The sequence below is a fragment of the Pteropus alecto genome, unplaced genomic scaffold (genome assembly GCF_000325575.1).
Source record: "Pteropus alecto unplaced genomic scaffold, ASM32557v1 scaffold195, whole genome shotgun sequence".
Taxonomy (NCBI): Eukaryota; Metazoa; Chordata; class Mammalia; order Chiroptera; family Pteropodidae; genus Pteropus; species Pteropus alecto.
In genome coordinates this window covers 4,962,161-4,981,176 of record NW_006438073.1, presented here as the reverse complement: position 1 = coordinate 4,981,176, position 19,016 = coordinate 4,962,161, and the positions used below count along the sequence as shown (strand labels likewise).

The 19,016-nt window shown below is 51.9% G+C and overlaps 1 protein-coding gene across 1 annotated transcript in view; it reads right to left on the bottom strand.

Annotated features, from left to right (window-relative positions):
- Positions 1-4,328: 4,328 nt before the first annotated feature.
- The window catches only part of PNLDC1 (PARN like, ribonuclease domain containing 1), a 15,155-nt gene continuing 467 nt past the window's right edge, over positions 4,329-19,016 (bottom strand). Inside the window, exons 2-19 of the mRNA XM_006915068.3 lie at positions 18,895-18,952; positions 18,557-18,630; positions 17,018-17,057; positions 16,319-16,442; positions 16,049-16,137; positions 14,660-14,760; positions 13,114-13,190; positions 12,784-12,927; positions 12,197-12,266; positions 10,691-10,776; positions 9,448-9,503; positions 8,581-8,645; positions 8,075-8,128; positions 7,844-7,886; positions 6,452-6,551; positions 5,969-6,144; positions 5,757-5,855; positions 4,329-4,972 (exon numbers count right to left, since the gene is read on the bottom strand). Of these exons, the coding sequence (XP_006915130.1) occupies positions 4,909-4,972; positions 5,757-5,855; positions 5,969-6,144; positions 6,452-6,551; positions 7,844-7,886; positions 8,075-8,128; positions 8,581-8,645; positions 9,448-9,503; positions 10,691-10,776; positions 12,197-12,266; positions 12,784-12,927; positions 13,114-13,190; positions 14,660-14,760; positions 16,049-16,137; positions 16,319-16,442; positions 17,018-17,057; positions 18,557-18,630; positions 18,895-18,952 (1,520 nt within the window). The 3' untranslated portion in view covers positions 4,329-4,908. The remainder of the gene's footprint in view (positions 4,973-5,756; positions 5,856-5,968; positions 6,145-6,451; positions 6,552-7,843; positions 7,887-8,074; positions 8,129-8,580; positions 8,646-9,447; positions 9,504-10,690; positions 10,777-12,196; positions 12,267-12,783; positions 12,928-13,113; positions 13,191-14,659; positions 14,761-16,048; positions 16,138-16,318; positions 16,443-17,017; positions 17,058-18,556; positions 18,631-18,894; positions 18,953-19,016) is intronic.

The following is a 19,016-nucleotide window of genomic DNA, read 5'->3' as shown; positions in this document are numbered from 1 at the left end:
TAACGGCAAACAACAGAAATAGGCTCCAGCTAATTTGAGTAGAAGGAGGACTTATTAAAAGGATGTCAGCTAGCTCACAGAATCTCCAGGAGGACAGAAAAATCCAGGCTAAGTTAGGAAGCCAGAAACAACGGCCTGATGCTAAAATCGTGCGGCAGAATTAGCTCCGTCGGGACACTGCTGATGCCTCCGCCCAGCCTCGGATGACTCAGCTGCTCCCTCGCTGCCACCAGCACCCGGCGCCCAACGTGCTGTGAGCACCGGTCCTACCGCCCCAGGCTCTCGGTCTCCCGAACCCCCATCCGCACCAGAGAGGATTCTCAGTGTCCCTGCTCCCTTGTCACCAGCAACTGAGACAAAGTCAGGACCCCACGAATCTGGTCGGCGTGCCAATGGCAAATGCCCACAGCCCAGAGGAGGGGAGGCCAGGGAGGTGAGCCAATTACAAAGTGGGGAATCCCCTTCCCAACTGTGTGGGAAGGCGCCTGGGTCCTGGGTGGCCAAAAGGAGAGAAAGACCCTCGTGGCCTCTCCAGCCCTAGCCCAATACTCATCACAGGTAGCAGGTGTCCCTAGCTATTCAGTACTGCCTTCGGCCTGCCTAAGTTGGGCCCTTGCCCTGAACCCCACACTTTAAAGGCCCCCAGGGGCCTACCGCCACACGTCCCACCCACGAGTCCATGGCACCCAGGCCATGGGCCTGTCTGCACTCTGTGGCCCTTCCCCATGGGAGTCCAGCTCTGGGCGCCCTGGTTCTCCAGGCCAAACAGCACTGAGTCTGCTGCCAGGGTCCGTACAGGCCTTGTCCCTGGGTCCGCGACCCGCCGGTGATGACATGGCCTGTACGCCCTGGGCCGGGGGGTGGCCAAACCGGGCTGCTTGCGGAGGATGTGCTGCAGGGCACCCACACGTGAGGCACGGTGAGGGGAAGGGGGCTGAACACGGGCCGGGGCCTGCTCTGTGGTGTGGCCATGTCCCGGCACAGAACTGCACGGGGTCCAAGAATTCGGAACTTGAATTTACTCTTCCAATTGATATAAAGGTGTATTTGTCATGGTAGAGGATAGAATATATTTAAGTTTGGTAGCTCATTTTTCTGTAGTAAAACGTACGTAAAAGTTACCGTTTTAACCATTCTTTAAGCACACAGTTCATTAAGCATAAGTACAATCTGCTTAAAGCACACAGTTCAGTGGCATTAAGTACAATCACCATATTCTGCAACCATCACCACCGTCCATCCTCAGAACTTTTTTTCATCTTCCCAAACCAAAACTCTGTGCCCATTAAATACAACTCCCCCATCCTCCCTCCCCAGCCTGTTAACCCCGAATCTTTCTGTCTCTACGGGTCCACTACCCTATGTACCTCACGTAAGTGGAACCACGCAGTATTTGTCCTACGTCTGGCTTATGGGACCTCGTGGCCTGACGAGACGTATGAGCTGGTCCTGCAGGAGGCAACCACGAGGTCGGACTGACCTGCAAACTCGGTATTAGGGAAACCGCCTGTGAGAGAATGGGAAGAGGGCTGGGGGCCGGGGGCGGGGGGCCGGGGGCCGGGAGAGCTGCCAGACCTCTGAGCACATCTGACCCTGTGTGAAGGGGCGGGAAGGGTGGCCAGTGGACGTGCCCTGGCCTGCCTGCAGACGAAGGGTCAGCCAGGCTGATGGGACATCATTGAACCCAAGTTGGCTGTGGGTGGAGCCCCATTTGTCCAGCATCCTGCGGCTCGGCTGAGAGCAGCACCCGGGAAGCCTGACCTTGGGGCACAGGTGGAGGTGCATTCTCTGCAGAGCTGCTGGCTTCTGCAGCACCCTCCTGACCTGGCTGTGGGACATCCTGCTCCATCCCCTCTATCCCCAGCAGTAATGTAAATGCTTGTTCTCAGCCCTGCACAAAAAGGCAAGAGGCCACCCCGGGCTGCTAGGGGACACACCACTCCACTAGTCTACTCCACCTCGGCCACCCCCTGCCCAGTACTGCACAGGACGACCCCGACCCCTCCACCCAGGGTCCCAGGAGGGAAGCCGTCACCTCTCCTGGGCTATCCACCCTCTGGGGTTTGAGTGTAGTGTCAAGTGTCCCACACCCTAGTCCCCCCTCCCGCCCACGCCTAGCTCCCACAGGGACTTCACGGCTGGCATCAGCCATTCCATGTCCAGTCTGTCTTAAAATAGACACTCCAGGCTTTAGTCCCTCAGGCCAGGCCTATGGACACTCACAGCCCCATCTTCAAGTCCCCAGGAAACCTCTTGTCTCAGAAATCATTTTTTAAACTGTTTTAAACTGTAGCCTGGGCAATGAGGTCTGCCCTAGGCAGGGGAAGAGAGTCAAGGACAAAAACATCATGGCTCACAAAATAGCAACCGTCCCATACATTTGTAGAGAATGGAGCTTTCTTTACATTTTTTGATATTTCAGAAAGTTTAATTGCACACTTAGTAACACATTTTATTAAATTTATTGGGGTGACATTGGTTAACAAAATTATATAGGTTTCAATCGTACAGTGTGATAATACATCGTCCGCATATGGCATTGTGTGTTCACCACCCAAAGTTCAAATCTTCTGTCACCATATACTTCATCCCTTTCCCCTTGGGTAACCACTAAACTGTGTGTGTCTAAGTTTTTGTTTGTCTTGTTCGTCTGTTGCTTTCAGTTTTATACCCCACATATGGGTGAAATCATATGGTTCTCAACTCTCTTATTTCACTGAGCACGATAATCTCAAGATCCACCCATGCTGTTGCAAATGGCAGTATTTCATCCTTTCTTATGGCTGAGTGACAGTCCAGTGTATAAAAGCAGCACATCTTCACCCCATCATCTGTGGAGAGGCACTTCAGTTGTTTCGATGTCTGGCCCATCGTGAATAATGCTGCAATGAACATCGGGTGCGTGTATCTTTACGGATGTTTTCATATTTTGGGGGCAGAGACCCAGCAGAGGGATGGCTGGGTCACATGGTAATTCTAGTCTTAGTTTTTCTGAGGAACCTCCACGCTGTTTTCCACAGTGGCTACACCGGTTCATGTTCCCCAGAACGGTTTTAAACGCCTCCACCAGGAGGCAATAAGAAACCCTTTGGTTTTCTTATTTTTTGGTGCCATCAAGTGGTGATGTAGGTTTCCACAAAATGGGAAATTACGATTTTTATTCTGTTTCCTTGCTTCTGCAGGGAGTTGAATTTTATCTCTTGAACTGTTATTTTAGGGGAATTTACCATCCCCCCAAAGCAATAAAAGATTCCTTGACCTTGGCCAACCCCAAATTAAATAGGCTGTTTTATAAAGTCTAACTGAATGTCTCAGAGGCAGCACTCAAGAGGGACTTTTCACGAAGTCCCCTCATTTTCTACTCGAGATAACATGACGGCCTTCGGATCGCGCCCACGCTGCTTCCTACCTCCTCCCCCGTGTTTCTCCCTGCACCGTCCCAAAGGTCCAAGCAGACATCAGAGCGCTGCCCACCTTGTAAGTGTGGACAAAGGTGGATGCAGCGCAGCCACTGCTCTCCCAGGAGGTGACCTGTCTCCCTTTTTTATGTCCCAAGCTGACTGACAATGACGACATCCGGTTACAATGTCCCTTCCTCCCTTGGAGGGCGCTGAGAAGTAAGCTTGATCTACATGGATCGCTTCCGAGACCCGACACCATGGCAAGCACGCTGAACTCTAAAGCAAGCTCTAAAAACTGAGGACAGCTTATCTTCTTGTTCTGCTTCACCTTGGAAGCCCTCCTGGCCCAGCACGGCCAAGGCCTCGGGGCCCAGCCCCCCGGGAAGCGAGGAGAGTGGAGGCGATGCCGTGAAAACCCCAGCCTGTTTCAGACTAGGGTCCCTGAGACATCTGTGGTAACTGAAATAATCAAGACTGATCCTTGAGACGGCCACGGGTCCTGAGGCTGGGGGTGCCGGGTGACTTAAAAGCTACACGGAATTGATCGAAGTCATCACACACACAAAGTAAACTTTTATCTATATTGCATTTTGTCAATGCATTTCTCAGGCAGAACACACAAGAGCAAAGGATCTGGCTCCAAGCTGGAGACCGCCATCCCAAAGGTGACGGGGCTTTGTTTCTTCCCGGGGCGGGAGGTGGGGCCCTCGGGCCAGCAGGACTCCACAAGGCCAAATAAGCCCAGGGTTCCTGGCTGTCCCCTCCAGTCCTGTCCCTAACTACCATGGGGACCTCCTGCTGCTCAGACCACAGCAGTGAAATCAGTACCAGGAAAAGCAGCAGCAGCCAGTGAAGGCCTCGAGAGATGCACTTGCGAGAAATGTCCATCCACAAATATTTATTTACTACTTTGCTTTTTGCCCTTAATTACACAAAACATTTGAGATGATTTAAATGAATTCTTATAATAAATGATGCAGTTGAAATTAAGATCTTATAACATAATGAACTAGTATTGATTGCACCTCAACTCTTCGATATGGGTAATTCTGTTGCTTGTAAAGTGAATATTAGCATTTTATGGTTTAAAATACTTATCAAAAGCATCACCTGTCTTCCTTTATTAAACTCAGACAATTTCTCAGGCCTAAACCCCTACCAGCCTACTGGCCATTAACTTCCCTCCCAGAAATAACGTAGCCTTTTGTTCACCTGGTGTCCAGCTCCTACGTAACTGTCTGTTCGTAAGACACTCTGGGACATTACCTTCTCAGAGGTGGTGCTTCTCCCGTTTACAGGAAAAAAAAAAGTTTGGGTCACGAAGGTACCAGATCTAAGAATTTCTTTATCGTTCATAATATTTACAGAATTTCTCATTCAAAACTGAACAGAAGTCCTCATGAGGACCCTAGAGATCCACCTGCAAGGAGAGTGGGCCGCACAAAACCCCAGGACGGCTGTCCCAGAGAGGCGTGGAGACGGGGCACAGCTGCAGGGCCTCGCTGCGTCAGGGCCTGGGTCGTCCCAGGAGAAACGCGACAAGGGCCCAGGTGGTGACTATGCCGCAGACTCTGCAAGACAACGGCACACACGGGTCAGCGGGCCCGGGCGGGCGAGCGGGCGGGCTGTGGGCGCCAAGCACGTCTGAGCTTCGACACACAGGCTCGCCCCTTCCTTCCCGACTTCATTCACCCAGGTGTGAATTTCCTCCCCCTGGTTCTCCGACAGGGAACATCTGCCTCCCGAAGTCAGAACGGCCCTGGGCCGTGGACCAGCCTTTTTCCCTAGTGATTTACACCAGAGGCTGACGCCGGGACAGGGCTGCCGAGGAGCCGTGGCTTTCTCAGGTCCAGGTCCTGATCGGCCTGCCGAAATCCGTATAAAGCACGGGAACAGCAACTCCATCTTTCTAGATGCTCAGGCCAAAAGCCCTGGACTCAGCCTGGACCCTGCTCCGGTCTGTGAGCGATCCCACGGTCACTGCCCCCGCTCTGCCGCCGAGCAGCCCAAGCCACGACCGAACCGGGACCGGGGGACCGGCTTCACGACTTTCTCCCCACCTGGTGTCCTCCGGTCTGTCCCAACACCGACAGCCATGCGTCACCTGTGACCGCGTGCCGTTCCTCTCACGGTCCTCACCCACGGCCCTCCCCACGGTCGGGACCCACTCGCTTCTCTAGCCTCGTCCCCATGCTTGCTCGTTCCCGTCACGGGGGCCTTCTCGCGGGCCCTCGGCACACCAGGCACCTCCCGCCCGAGAAACCCTGCCCTGGCGCCCCCTCCGCCCGGACGCAGCCACAGAGCTGAGCTCGACTCAGGACGGTGTGACGAGCAGCCGCGGTCCCGCCCACTTACTGTAACACGCAGTTGATGTTCGGCGAGTGTCTCCAGTAGCGATACAGGGAGACCTGCAGGGTGGGGTGGCACCTGTACTCCTTCAGGATGCTCCGAGCGCTGCCAAAGGAAGCGTTCTCAGGTCAGGCACGCGAGAGCCGGGCCCACGGCTGCCAGCAGGTGCCCAGTGGCTGCGGTGGCGGGGACGTCCCGGTCAGAACCAGGGCACCTACTCCTTGAACTTGTTGGTCAAGAGCAGGAACTGGCTCCGCGTGAGCCGCCGGACGTCAAACTTGCAGAGGTTCTGGAACTCGCGGTAGACCTGCTGCTCGGTGACCCCGGGCCACTTCCTGACACTGAGGATGAGGATGGGAGGTCGAGTACTGGGGTGATCCGGACCAGAAAAGTTCTAGAAGACGGAGAGAAGAACGGAAGGGATTTTCCTCCATTCCTACTGACGACCTACCCAGTCTGAAAATCCCGAGAGCGGCAGTAGGAAAAGCTCCATTTGGAGCTGGGGGAGGAGGAGGAGGAGGAAATGAGCAGATCCACGCTGGTTTCCGCAAGAAGACCCAAGAAAAAATAACAACTTTGGTGGGGCGTGAGCACTCTCTCCGGCCCCGATTTTGGTCATGATCAGAACCCCTAAGATGCCCTGGAGACCCACCCAGCGTGGCCTCCGAGTAGAGCCAAAAAGCAAAGTGAAGGCTACTCACGATCTTAGGGACCCCGGCGCGGATCAGATTCACCTGGTTCACATAGGGAGCCAGCACGTCGAGGTACAGGGGGAAGGAGGGCTCGGGTATGGAGCCGGCACTACATGGACAGAGAGAAGCCCAAAGCACTCAGGCACACGCGTGGTTATGCACATGTCCTCGGCTGAAGCTAAGGCTCTGGGGACAGAAAACGGGGAGGCGCCGTCTCAGACAATTCTCCCTCCCTCCCGTCGCCAGTCTGGGGCTCAGGTCAGTGTGCTTCCCTCAAACGGCCAATCTCAAAAGGACCCCTTCATGGCCTAAGCTAAAGCGCAGCTTCCAGGTGGCCACCATCTGTTGGTGACAGTTTGGTGAGGACCCCTCTGCTGACGGACATTAGTGAAAGGCTCGCAATTAGTGAGAGGCCACTTTCTCATCCCTTGACATGACACTGCCCTTGACTCCTAATGGATGTCCCCATACCACAGCCTTGTTCCACCACCAGCCCCGCCTCCACCCAGACGCCACCAGACACACACCCGCGCACAGGCCTCGGAGGCTGGCAGGCCTGGGCCTCTACGGGGCTTCTCTACACCCAGGAGGGTTTTTACGTTGTGAGGACTAAGGCCCAGGTGCCAGGGAACTCAGGGGTCCGTCGCTATTAGCGGACCCCACAGTCTGGCACGTGTACCTCCCAGTGGGCACTGAGATGCCAGCAAGGCACAGGAAAAAGGGAGATGGGACAGCAGATTTCTTAAGTTACGAGGCTCACGTCAGTATGTCGCAGACTTCTGCGCATGATATCCATTAACAAAACGGACAAATACAGGCTGTACCCGACGTTACAGATCACACTGCAGAGCTGGTTCCAAGTCAGCCGCAAAGAGCACATCACAGTTCTGCTTAGCTCCTTCGCCTGGCCTCCAAGTCCCAGCGAACTAGTGTCCCCCGGGCCGGCGCTGCGGAAGGCGCATTCTGACTGTGGAATCGCCGCCTGTGACGCCGCCACCAAAGATGCACTTCGGATTCTGGCCTAGGGTTTGGAGGGTGCTCCCCCGTGTGCCAATTCCAAGTCGCTGCCCTGGGCCGCCTAACTGTGTGGCCCCGAGGACATGTCTACTGACCTGAACACCTGGCCCCCCCTTGCTGTGATCTACATGGCCGTGAGAAGCGCGGTAATAGGCTGGGCCACTGCCTGGGCCTCCCGACAGGTGGCTTTCCCACGCCGGGACAGGAGGCAGGCAGGGGCGGTAGGCAAGGCCGTCCTGGGGAGGAAGCTGCTGCCGGTCACAGAGGGTACCCACATAGTGACCCTCTTCAGGAGAGCTGGGGGGGGCCGGGGGTCTCGGCGTACAGCGAGGGCTGGACAAACACAACTGCTGACCAAACCCCAGGATGAAAGGACGGACTCACCTGTGCACCCTCCACAGGAGCAAGTGCGCCACTTTCAAAAGCACTGCAAAGAAAGGCTAGACGTGTAACAGACGTCAAGGCTCAACCTAACCACCTTATCAAAGCACATGCAGACTCGTGCTCCACTCCGTTACGTGCGACCCACCTGGAAATCAACGGACAGCCTAGGGGTGGCGGGGAACGATCACAAATAAAACACGAGTCTCCTTTTAAAAGGACAGCGACTCTCACCTGATCCGCAGAGGAAGGCATCATACGCTGCTTCGTGGGGGTACTTTGTCTCCACTGAGGGGCGTTGTTCCAGAAGCAGGAGAGAACGGAAAAGGAGCCTTGTCACACCCTCCCCCCACGACAGTCCCGCACTCAGCCTCTGTGCCTACCGCCCCACACCCCCCACCCAGTTCCACACCCACGCAGGCTGGCACAACCAGCCACCAACCATTGCTCCTCCAGAGACACACGCGCCCCATCTTCACCCCGACTCTCCCCATGGCGGCATGAGCATCCACGGGACCAGGACGCAGAGAGCTTCTCAACAGACTAGCCCCACGGCAAAGGGGAGCGAACGCCCTGCCTCCCCGGGACCTCTGGGGCACCTGGGGTGACTCCTTTTGAGGGAGGGGGTTGGAGGGATCACGGCGCCTGGGTGAGGAACACTCCACGTGACGCCCCCACACCCGCGACACTCTAACACGTCAGTGCTCTGCGGTGGGGGACACGCGCTCCTGGGCACGTACCGTATTTTTCACACTTGCTTGCATGAATGATCACTGGCCCAGAATTCTTTGTGGGATTCAAGTCACTATCAGAGAAAATAAACAGAGGCTGAAGCAGAAGAGGGAGCAACCACTGAAAACAATCCTTCCTGTTCTCCCCTCACCCTCTTCGTAAAAATGTCCTCAATACTGGAACACCTTAAAGAAAGAACAAACAGCAGGGACCTAGGCCTGGGCACACAGGGTCTCGGTAACCAGGTGACAGGACAGGCGGAAGAGAACACGGGCACGAGGCTCAGCTGGGTGGTTCCGAGCATCTACCAGACGCTCAACCCGAGCCTGGGTACCAGGATGAAGGGCGCTGGCTCTGCCCTCAGGCTGGCTGCCCAGCGGTCTGAAGGACAGACTTGCCTGCCTGCATCCCAGAAACACAGGGCCTGAGGCAGGACTGGTGCACCCCAGAGGTCGGGGACCCACCCGAGTGTCGGCGGCCTTCACACGCGTGCACGGTTAATGCTTTGCATTGCCATAGGCCCAGGAGGGACGTCGAAAGAACAAAACAAAACGAAACAACCCTGTTCCCACAGAGCTCATCACTCCAAAAATCAAACGGATCGAAAGAAAAATAAAGCCCCGGCCGTCAGAGAGTACCACATCATTAAGCAGCTGTATTTTCCCAGGTCGTCCCCCCCATTTAGAAGGGGGTTCTCAATCTCAGGGCTAGCAACGTGGGGTCTGCCAGTGCATCTTCGCCTCTACTCATGAGCCACCCATGCCCCTGGAGTTGTAACAACCAGAGAGTCTCGACATTGCAAATGTGTCCCAGGGAGCAGAATCGCCCAGCTGAGAACCTGCTCTCCAGGGAACTCCAAACACCAGCGTTCTTACCTGCTTAGGACTTCGTAAACTTCAGAAAGATTCGAAACCCTTGGGAAATTCAGTTCCTGTAATTATGGAAAACGAATTAGGGAGAATAAAAAATTTGTGCTTCTGTTATCTGTTTTAGGAATTATCTAAAATGACCTGGAAAATGCTAACTCCCATCACCTCTTCCTTTCTCTGAAAATAAATACAGACTTAGCCTTTAAAGTGCCAGGGGACCGAGTGTCCCTGGATAAGGGACCCAATAACCGAAGCTAGAAAAAGCTGCCACAAACACAGCTTGTACCATCTTCCTTCAAAGACAAATGTTTAAGGGATTCTAGAAAAATACAAGACTCCAAGGCCTCAGACCAGGCTAGGGACACATATGCAGGACACCAGGCATTCTAAGGATCAGAGGGCCTCAGGCAGTGCCAGGTGACCACGTCCTAGAGTTCACCCCGTGTCATGTGGAAAGGAAAGCACAGGTTCCCTCAGGTCAGCCCTGGACCTCTCCCCACCCCCGGACTCGGTGTAAACGGAGACGGGTAGCATCACAGAACACCGTCGGGGCCGGAAATGTGTGGACAGAAAGCAAGACTCTGGGCAAAGGTGGACCAAGCAGCCCGGTCTCATTGTGGCTCCCTATTGAATTTCAATGATGAGCTTATAGCTTTAAAACACTGATCTGATCTCCTTTCCGTTTCTCAGTTTAACTTAGAAGTGGTCTGTAAACCAGTTGGGGGCTCCCTTTCCACATGCAGTAGGCACAGAAGTCCCCTGGGAGCTTCAGAAATACCCCGCCCCCTCTCCTCTAAATCAGGCAGGCTGACGGGGCCCAGGTGTCAGTATTTTGCCTCCCAGGTGATTCTAATGGGCTGTCAGAGTTGAAAACCCAGAACCTTAAGGCTCAGTAGAGATGTTTTCTCAAGATTTTTCAAGAGGGGACAACCCGCTATGATGCCCTTTGAGCGTGCTGCAAATACTGACTAGGTAAGTGCTCTAGGTCTGAGTTCTGTTGTCCCATCTAAATAAGCACGTAAACTATACACAAGTAAGTTGAAACACGGGAACTTGGATGAGAGAAAGAAAAAACATTCGTATTTGAGCTAACATGACCCAGAGGTGCTGAGACAGAAAAGGAAACTGTTACTGGCTGTAAACTATGAGAAAAGAGTAAGAGGAGTAATTTTTAGAGAGAGAGAGAGAGAAAGCTAAGTGTTACTGGGACAAGGGAAGCACTCCTCACCCAGAGAATTTCACCCGTTACCTTCCAGATGTCCTTTGTCACATTCTTGGTATCAATGAGGACAGGAAACAGGTTGTGGATGTTCAGCTTAAACTGATCGTAGCTTTCTGGAGGGAAAGACCCAGAGTCAGAAGTGAGTCTGTGGGTGAAAATGGGAAAGAAAGTTCTCCAACCTAGCGCGTCACCCGCTGGTTCATCGAGCAAACGAAACAGAACGGGAACTGAAAACGTCCTGATTCCTTAGCGCTGAGGACCCCTGACATCCGCCTGCCACCGCCATTCGTAACGGCGAGAGCTGGGTGGCTTTCCTTCAGATTCAGGATTCCGTGATTGCAAACTCCATTAACTAACCTCGGAAAGTTCTAGCCGACGGAGAAAGGGAGAAACACGTGCTATCGGAAATGGTATGAAAGCATCATTTGTGAATGACTGTTCAGAGAAAAGTCAAACTAAAAATCACTGTGAGAATAAAGAGCCTGATCATTTTTTTTTTTTACTATTAATGGGTGTATTTATTAAATCATACCCACATGGAAAAAGGTTTATTGCAGAAACACACCAAAAACACCCCTGCTACCTTCTCACTACCCCACTTCCTGCTCCCCAGAGGCCCCTGCTCCCCCTTCCCTTGGTGTTTTCCCCCCATCTCTCTAAACGGCACCTTTGTGCGGATGGGTGGTTCTCCCAGCTGTGGGCGTTTGTTGCCTCTCCAGCGTGGCAGATGACAGCTGCCCCTCACCGCACGGCGGGCACTCACGCCAGCCCATGCGGGGTTCTCCGGCCATTTTCCCTCCACTCGGTCTGACGTCTGCTTCGTTTTTCAGCGAGTGCTTTGCTATTATTAATTTCACCCCTAGTTCTCCCCCGGTTCTCTCAATATGCTCATTTCTCGGGGAAATCGCTGCTGTAACCTTCTCACCCCTTTGAATAGACCAGTGTTCTCTGTACCTCGGCTTCATTTAAGAACGACTCTGCAGAAGCGACAAGGGGGAAGAAGGACCCAAGCTTGGCTCCCGCACCCACCACGCTGCTGCCGGTCCCGCAACGGCATCGGCCGGCGAAGAGCCTGCCACGGCCACAGCCCGGGGCCACACAGCCATCGAAAGCACGTGTGTGAGTTCATGACACGCGTAAATGCTTTTGGTTAAGTTAAAAAAAAAAAAAAAAAAAGCCAAACAGAGAATCAAATACGCAGTGCGATCGGAGAGGTTCCGGAACTCACAAGGGAGGAAAGGCAACGTGTCAGGATGAGGGCAGAGGCCGCGGGGGGCTCGTCTCCGCCACGTTTCTGACTTTGCCAGGTGTTACGTGATGAGACCGAACAACTCCCGTGATGAGGGGAGCAGTGCCGATTCAGGTGTAGTCTGTCCTCCCTGGGGAAACCCCCTGGTCTTCCGCTCGGGGAGCACAGGGAACGGCACAGACCCGCCTGATCCCCCCGGAAGCCGCAGCCCCGGGAAGGGTGTGCACATGGGCCGACCTCAGGAGCGTGGCGCTGGGCCGATGCCCTTGCCAGGTGTGGCCTACCTGGGAGGGGTCTGAAGAATTTCTCGTGGAGATGCAGCAGGTCCATCATCATGTTGTGTCCCACCAAGGGCTACTTGGAGGAAATCAACAGGTGAGAAATTAAATTTTAAAAATAAAAAGACGCCACCGATTAATAATCTCTCTTGCAAAGGATATAGCTTTAGAACCCACTGCGATCTTGACCACACGGTAATTCCATCTTCAACCTCATTCCACCCCCATGAGAAGTAGCCCAAGTGCTTAAATTCCAGAAAAGAAGAGAAGCAGTGAGTAGCAGGGACTTGAGGCCGGGTCTACACTGGGAATCTAAACTGTGAAGCAGACACATACAAGTCCCCAAATAGTTTTAGGTCAATTAGTGTTAAAAATGCCTATGTGCCTGAAAGGAACAAATAGTATTTCATGTGGGCAGCCTGTCCTCAGTTTACTCTATTATGACCTGACAAATGTAAGGTTAGGTCCATAAAGCCAGTTAGCAACAAGAAGGAATCACTTATCTCGACGGATCTTATTGTTGGTGAACCCATCAGTTCTACAGCCCGAAATACAAAAGACTGCTAAAGACCAAGAAAAGATGTTTTTCCTACCTTCTGGGCTTTCACCAGCATCTGGAAAAACACAGAAAAACCCCTCGCGGAGAGAAGAATTTTCTCCTTCCAACAGCTCTCTCGATCACAAGAGGTGTTCTCAAGATACCAGCGATGTTGTTTACTCACTTTCTTCACTATCACCTGAAACGAGAAGTAGAGACAAGGTCCCTGAATCCTGGGACTGAGGCTAAAGTGGTTCTTCATGCAAGAGGGGAGAGGAGGAGGGGGCAATGGGAGAGAGAGTGACCTTTCACAGAGGCCAGACCTGGCCCAATGAGAGAGGAATGATGGAGGCACCGAGGTGCCCCACGCCGGGTGGGCACTCACCCCTTGGTCCCTCAGCACTGTCCAGATGTCAGGGAGGGCCTGCCTCAGCACCAGCTGGACCTCGAAGGCCTGGAAGCCTGCGGCAAGGAAACAAGGCTGCCACGGAGCCACCGCAGACCCTGGACCGGAAGTCCACCTTCCCCTCGAGAGGAGCCCAAGACGACCGAGGGGAACAGAAGCCGAGAGACGGGTGGATCAAATGGAAAGCAGCTCTCGGGCGTGCCTAAGCCCACGAGCCTATGTCACAGGGATGGGACCGTCCATCATGGCGTGATCTAGAGGGGCCAATCTCTAAGTCTATCTCACAGCCACTCTTAAATCGAGAGCCCCAGAGTCTTTTTGTGCGTGGGTTATAGCTATTGATATCCACCATGTTAGAAATTGACACTGTACATTAAATTCAAAATTGTAAAGTTTTCTTTTAAAATAATAAACCCATTTCTGCTTTGGTCCCGGATTTCGTCCCATCATGCATTGGTTATTCGGAAGACACTGGTTTGCCTAGTTTTGCAGATCTTCCAATGTGCACACGTTTCACTATACATCACCATCAAAGGACACTTGGAAATACGGCCACTGACATCACCAGAAAGGGCCCTGTACTGAGAAGCTGTCAAGCGTATGGTGACAGACTTAAGTTTTCCAAAATTCTAGTTCTTGATTGAAAGCTCCTATTTTGTTACTAGCAAATATTGCGAGTTATTCTCCTTGAAGCATCAGGCTTTTTTCATTCGAGAAAATGACTGAAAATACCCAAGTCAAAATAACCAGTTAGTTCCTTTAAGTAAAAATATTCCATGGGGAAAAAAAGCAGCCGATTCAGCTCCTGACTTGCCCGAGGGCCTGTCCTCACGACGGCCACCGCGCTTCAGCAGGCAGCAGCGTTTTAGGCACACTCATTGTTTGACACCCATTTGTCACATAAAATAATTTAAAAAATGAACAAAGGTTGAGATTTAATAAAATTAACAATTATTACGCCTTCGCCAAGGAGGTTCTCAAGTAGAATTGGATTTTTTTAAGTGAGAGTAAGTGGCAACAAAGAACACAATGGCCACCCATAGGGTTTGACGCGCCGCCTTGCTCCCCGCCGAGGCGCCGACAGGCCCACCTAGACTGCAAATGGCATGGTGACCACGGTGAGTGACAGCCCGCGTGAGAGCGGAGTGATGTTTCGACAATAGTTTTGACCTCGTGGATCCCTTGGAAAGGGTCTCAGAGACCGGGCCCGAGAACCAGTGCTCAAGGTCATGTTCACTGTGGTTCCACAGTGAAGGAAAAATTTGGGGGTTCACAAAAGTAAACAACAGTACCTAGGGCACTCAGGCCTAGGACAAGAGAATGGCTCGGAAGGAAACTTCACTTCCTCAGCCTTAACATTCAGAATAGGTCAGAAAGCCTTCGACTTCTGAATTGCGGTCAGGGTTTCATCTCACAAGGACCACACGTTTGCCCGGGGAGGCAAGGGGTAGGTCCCCCTGACGCCTGGTGGGTGACCGAGACCAGTTCCCTCACTACCAGGTCGGGGGAGCAGGCTCCTGCCTACCAGCGATACCGGGGAGAGTCATCCAGTCGCCTTCCTCCGCCAGGTCCAGCCACCGTGTCACCTCGTTAATCACCACCTTGATCTGGTCTTTATCCAGAGAACTGAAAACGGGCACATGAAAGCGGACATGCTGTGGGAAACCGGCAGAACCCTAACACGATTTAGCACTGTCTCCGGTTTTAACACTGCGATCTTGGCAAGGAAACGGATCCCCCAAAAGACCACTTATTTTCCAAGTCTCGTTCTGCAGGAGGAAGCCAAGCGCTTGGCCTAACCCTCTCCCGTATGTTCACAGGAGAACGTTCCATCCCTTTCTGCTTCGGTAGGACGTGGGGCGGAAAAGGTACTGGGGGCCTAGCCAACACTACGCCTCACTATCGGGCCTGTCTTCCTCATACCGCTGTCAGAGGTGGAAAAGCACCATCTGCTGAAATAAGGAAGCAACAGGCGTTTGGGTAAGTACATCTTCTCCTGTGTTAGAAATATAAGAACACGATGTTATTTTGAGAGACGGAAGGACTTTTCTCCAACATTTGAAAACAACAGAAGGTTAAAAATTCAAATTGTTTTTCCCCTAGGGGAAAAAAAAAAAACTACATTTTTATGTGGAAACCACAAATGGGGATTTAAAAAAAAAAAAAAAAAAAACCTCCAACATTACGTAAGATAATGACATGGACCAGATAATTAATCATAATATTCCAGAGTTAAAAACTGTCTAATTTAACCCCCTTCCTGATAAAGGCAAAGAATGCCCCAAAATATAAACAACTTGTTCAAAACCACACAGCTGACAGACAGCAGGGCCTGCCTGGGACCGAGTGGCCTTCTACTCCCCAACGCTGTCACTCGCATCACTCCAGCCTTACGGGAAGGCAGGCTTTCAAGTACAACTGGCACTGGGATCAAAGAGAAAGGGCAGAAAATCTGCCCTCGGGGAATACAGCAGAAGCAAGCACCTGAGGTGACATGTCTCAGCTGGAACGTGTGACTGACATGGTCAAGGTGACCTGTGATTTGCCCCTGAAAAAATCCCTCAGATCACACTGAAGGCCAACACAACATCTCACGGTAAGTCGGAGGAAACCATTTCCCCCGCTCGCGCTGGGGCGGAGCTCCGGCTTCTCCGAGTACCAAAGTAAGAGTCAGTTCTTTTCCTTCTTCCCCTTCGTTTTTAAACACTGAAATCATACTCAATGCGGAGAGAGGTTTCTCCACTGAGCATGTGGAGCTGTTACGTTCGGCTGAGCACATGCCACAGAAGCCGCCCCAGCTAAAGGTGACGGTGTGAGGTCACCACACTCTGGGGGGAACGTGCCTACCCACGGAAAACGCAGAAGAACCCCGGCAACCCAGAAACCCACAGGGCACCGGAGCAATGAGCTTTACCTGCGAACCTTCCAGTTCCCAGTTAGGATGTTCTGTTTAATTTTCTTCTCCTGTTCTTCATTCATGTATGGGATCCCGTTTTTAAGAAACTGAAGACAGGAAAAGAACGAGGCATCAGGTCGTGTCGTCCTCTCTGCCAGGGAGCAGAGTGAAAAGAACCCTTCCCGGCTGGGTTGTGTGTGGACATTCAAGGGGAAGGAAAACAACTCGGGAGCCAGTCGGACTAGCTAAACCTTTAAACCTTCCCACTCCCCTCCTCCAGTGCCATACCTTGTTATAGTCGAAGCCATACTGATTCAAGAACTGAACACTAGAAGCCTGGAAAGAGAATTCCGAATCCAAAATCCCAAACGTTGTAGGGAAGAGAAAGAAGTTACATGAATGGGCTACGTACCTATAAAAAAATAAACACACACACACTGGAGAAAAAGCCAAAACCATTGTTAAAACTCGGGCTCAGAGAGCAAGCTTCCGAGGGGGTTTCTTCCTTTCACTTGAGAAGTATTTGAATGCCGGCTGTCTCCAGCACTGGGACTGGCCCTGGGGGCCAACGAAAAAAGGCAGAGATCCTGCCCTCGAAGGACAGACAGTCTCCTCCCGTCCTGAGCCCAGCTGGGCTGCCACCCCACCGCCTCCCTGTCGCTGCCTGGCCGCTACACCGCCCTCCGTGTGGCACTGTTCACGGCTGTCCTGAAGGCCCACACAGGACACCAGGGAAGCGGGGCACAGAGTGCCCAAGGTGCAAGGCGGGGTGTCAGGAAAGGCCCCCAGGAAAGGTGCTGCTTTGAGACTGGATGGACGAGCTGGAGTCTGCAGGGGAGAGCGTGAGTGACGGGCCCAGAAGCAGGAGAGACTATGGAGCGCCCAGGGCCAAAGCGGTTCTGAGCCGGAAGCAGAATTTCGGGGGGAGCAGGTGGAGAAGATAAAGGGGCAAGAGCCATGTGCTTTGCAAAAGGTCTTTGTACGTACTTGTTTGACTCTCCTTCAATACTGGAAAACACAGACAATCCTAGGAGAATGAGAGGTGATGAGTACAAAGCAGAGCTGCCGGAAGTTAACTACTAAAAGAAAACATTCTGAATGGTACTTTGCATCCAAAGATACTGGGTGGGCTTCAGAAGATGATAACCTCTTGGGGGAGGGGAAGGGGAGGAGCAGGGACAGATTTGAAACATGAGAACTGTCAAACTGTAATTCACACTAAAATAACTAAAATATAATTGTGGCTGGTTCTTCAAACGCAGAAGTAAAATTAAATTGACATTTTTATAGTTTTAAAACTCAACAGCAGAAACACCAAAAACCATGCAGATGTATACATTCAATGGCCTTAAAACGTCTGCGTTGTTAAAAAAGACCACGCACAAAGTGAAAGACTTCCAAGGGGGGGAGAAGAGAAACGTACCTAAGTGCTGTTTTTCACACTCTTGAAAGAGGTCTTACAATCGAGAAGAACCACCGCAACAGAAATAACAAAGAGCAAGTGCAGAGGGCAAAACACACATCCAGATGTTCACCGCCATTCATAGAAAAAGCAAGGGACAGCGAAACCTGGCTCACGCCCGCTTTTATAAAGTCTTCCTGGGATGCGGCCGCGCTCATTCGTTTACGTACTACCTATGGCCGGTTTCCCACCAACGATGGCAGGGTTGAGTGGTGGTAACAGATCATGTGGCCTACAAAACCTAAAATATTTACTGTCCAGCCCTTCTCAGGAAAAGTGTGTTGACCCTGTATTAAAAATGTAAATAACAATTAGATCGTTTTTCCTCTACAAGGTGGGAAAAAAAAATTCAGACTGATAATAGCCAGTGTGAGGGAAGGAAAGAGGCATAGTCACTACTGTAGCGAGTCACTGTGAACTGGGAATGGCTGGTACGCAAAGAGTTTGGCAACGCCCAGCAATACTTAAACGCACATTCTCTAACTCTGCAATGCCACAACTAGAAGTGGACGTGCACTTCTCCCAAACACACACCCACGAAACTACAATAATGTATAAAAGACAGTCTATGCAACCTTGTTTTATTACACACCAATGGTAACCAAAGCACATATCATGATAAGACCAAGCCAACAGATGCATTCACAGTTTGGAATACTATACAATAGTTAAAAGTGAACAAAAGGTCTCTATGTGCTGATACAAAGATCTCTAAACTCCATTAGTGAAATAAACAAGATGCAGAACAAAATGTGTGTGGTATGATCTTTTTTATATAAGTTTTCTCTAAACAAAAATCATACGTGCACATTTTTCCTTGAAAGACGGTATAGGTTCCTTAATATTGCTTTCGTTAGGCATGGAAATTATGCTGCTCGATTAAGTTCCTGCTTGTTCCAAAGGATTAGTTCCCACAAGCACAACACAGACAAAAACCTAACAAGCTCGCAAAATGATAGCCAGGTTCTTCGAAAGGTGTCAAAGCGGTGTGACCAGCAGGAAACACACAAACAATAAAAATCTCTCTCAATAACTCATGACAAACAGCTGAAGGTGAAACTCACCAATCTGACAGATTGTAAACTGCTGAACGCTCTGACGAGTCTTCAGATACCACTCCGACGGCAAGTCAAAAAGACTGTGAAAAAACAGGCATCTCATTGCACAGACAAGGAGACAGCACCGAGGTGCCCAGAACCTCTCAAACATTTTTGTCACGACTGGAGGACAGTATCAGCATTTAGCGGACAGAAGCCAGGTCCCCAGGCTCCCACACAAAACGTCCTGCCCACCCAGTGCCAACGGAAGGCCTGCTGAGAAGCACTGCTGGCTGACCAGGATGTCACCCAGAGGGGCACAGGTGAGCGCCTCTACCTCAGCTCTACAGCAGCTTTAGCGTTACCTGATCTGCTCGGGGTGGGACAGGTTAGAACGAAGGCCCGTGAACTCTATGTCCAGACCTGTGGGGGAGGCAAAAAAAAAAGACAAGAGTCCCCAGGCGCTGACCATTGCCAGCTCTTACTG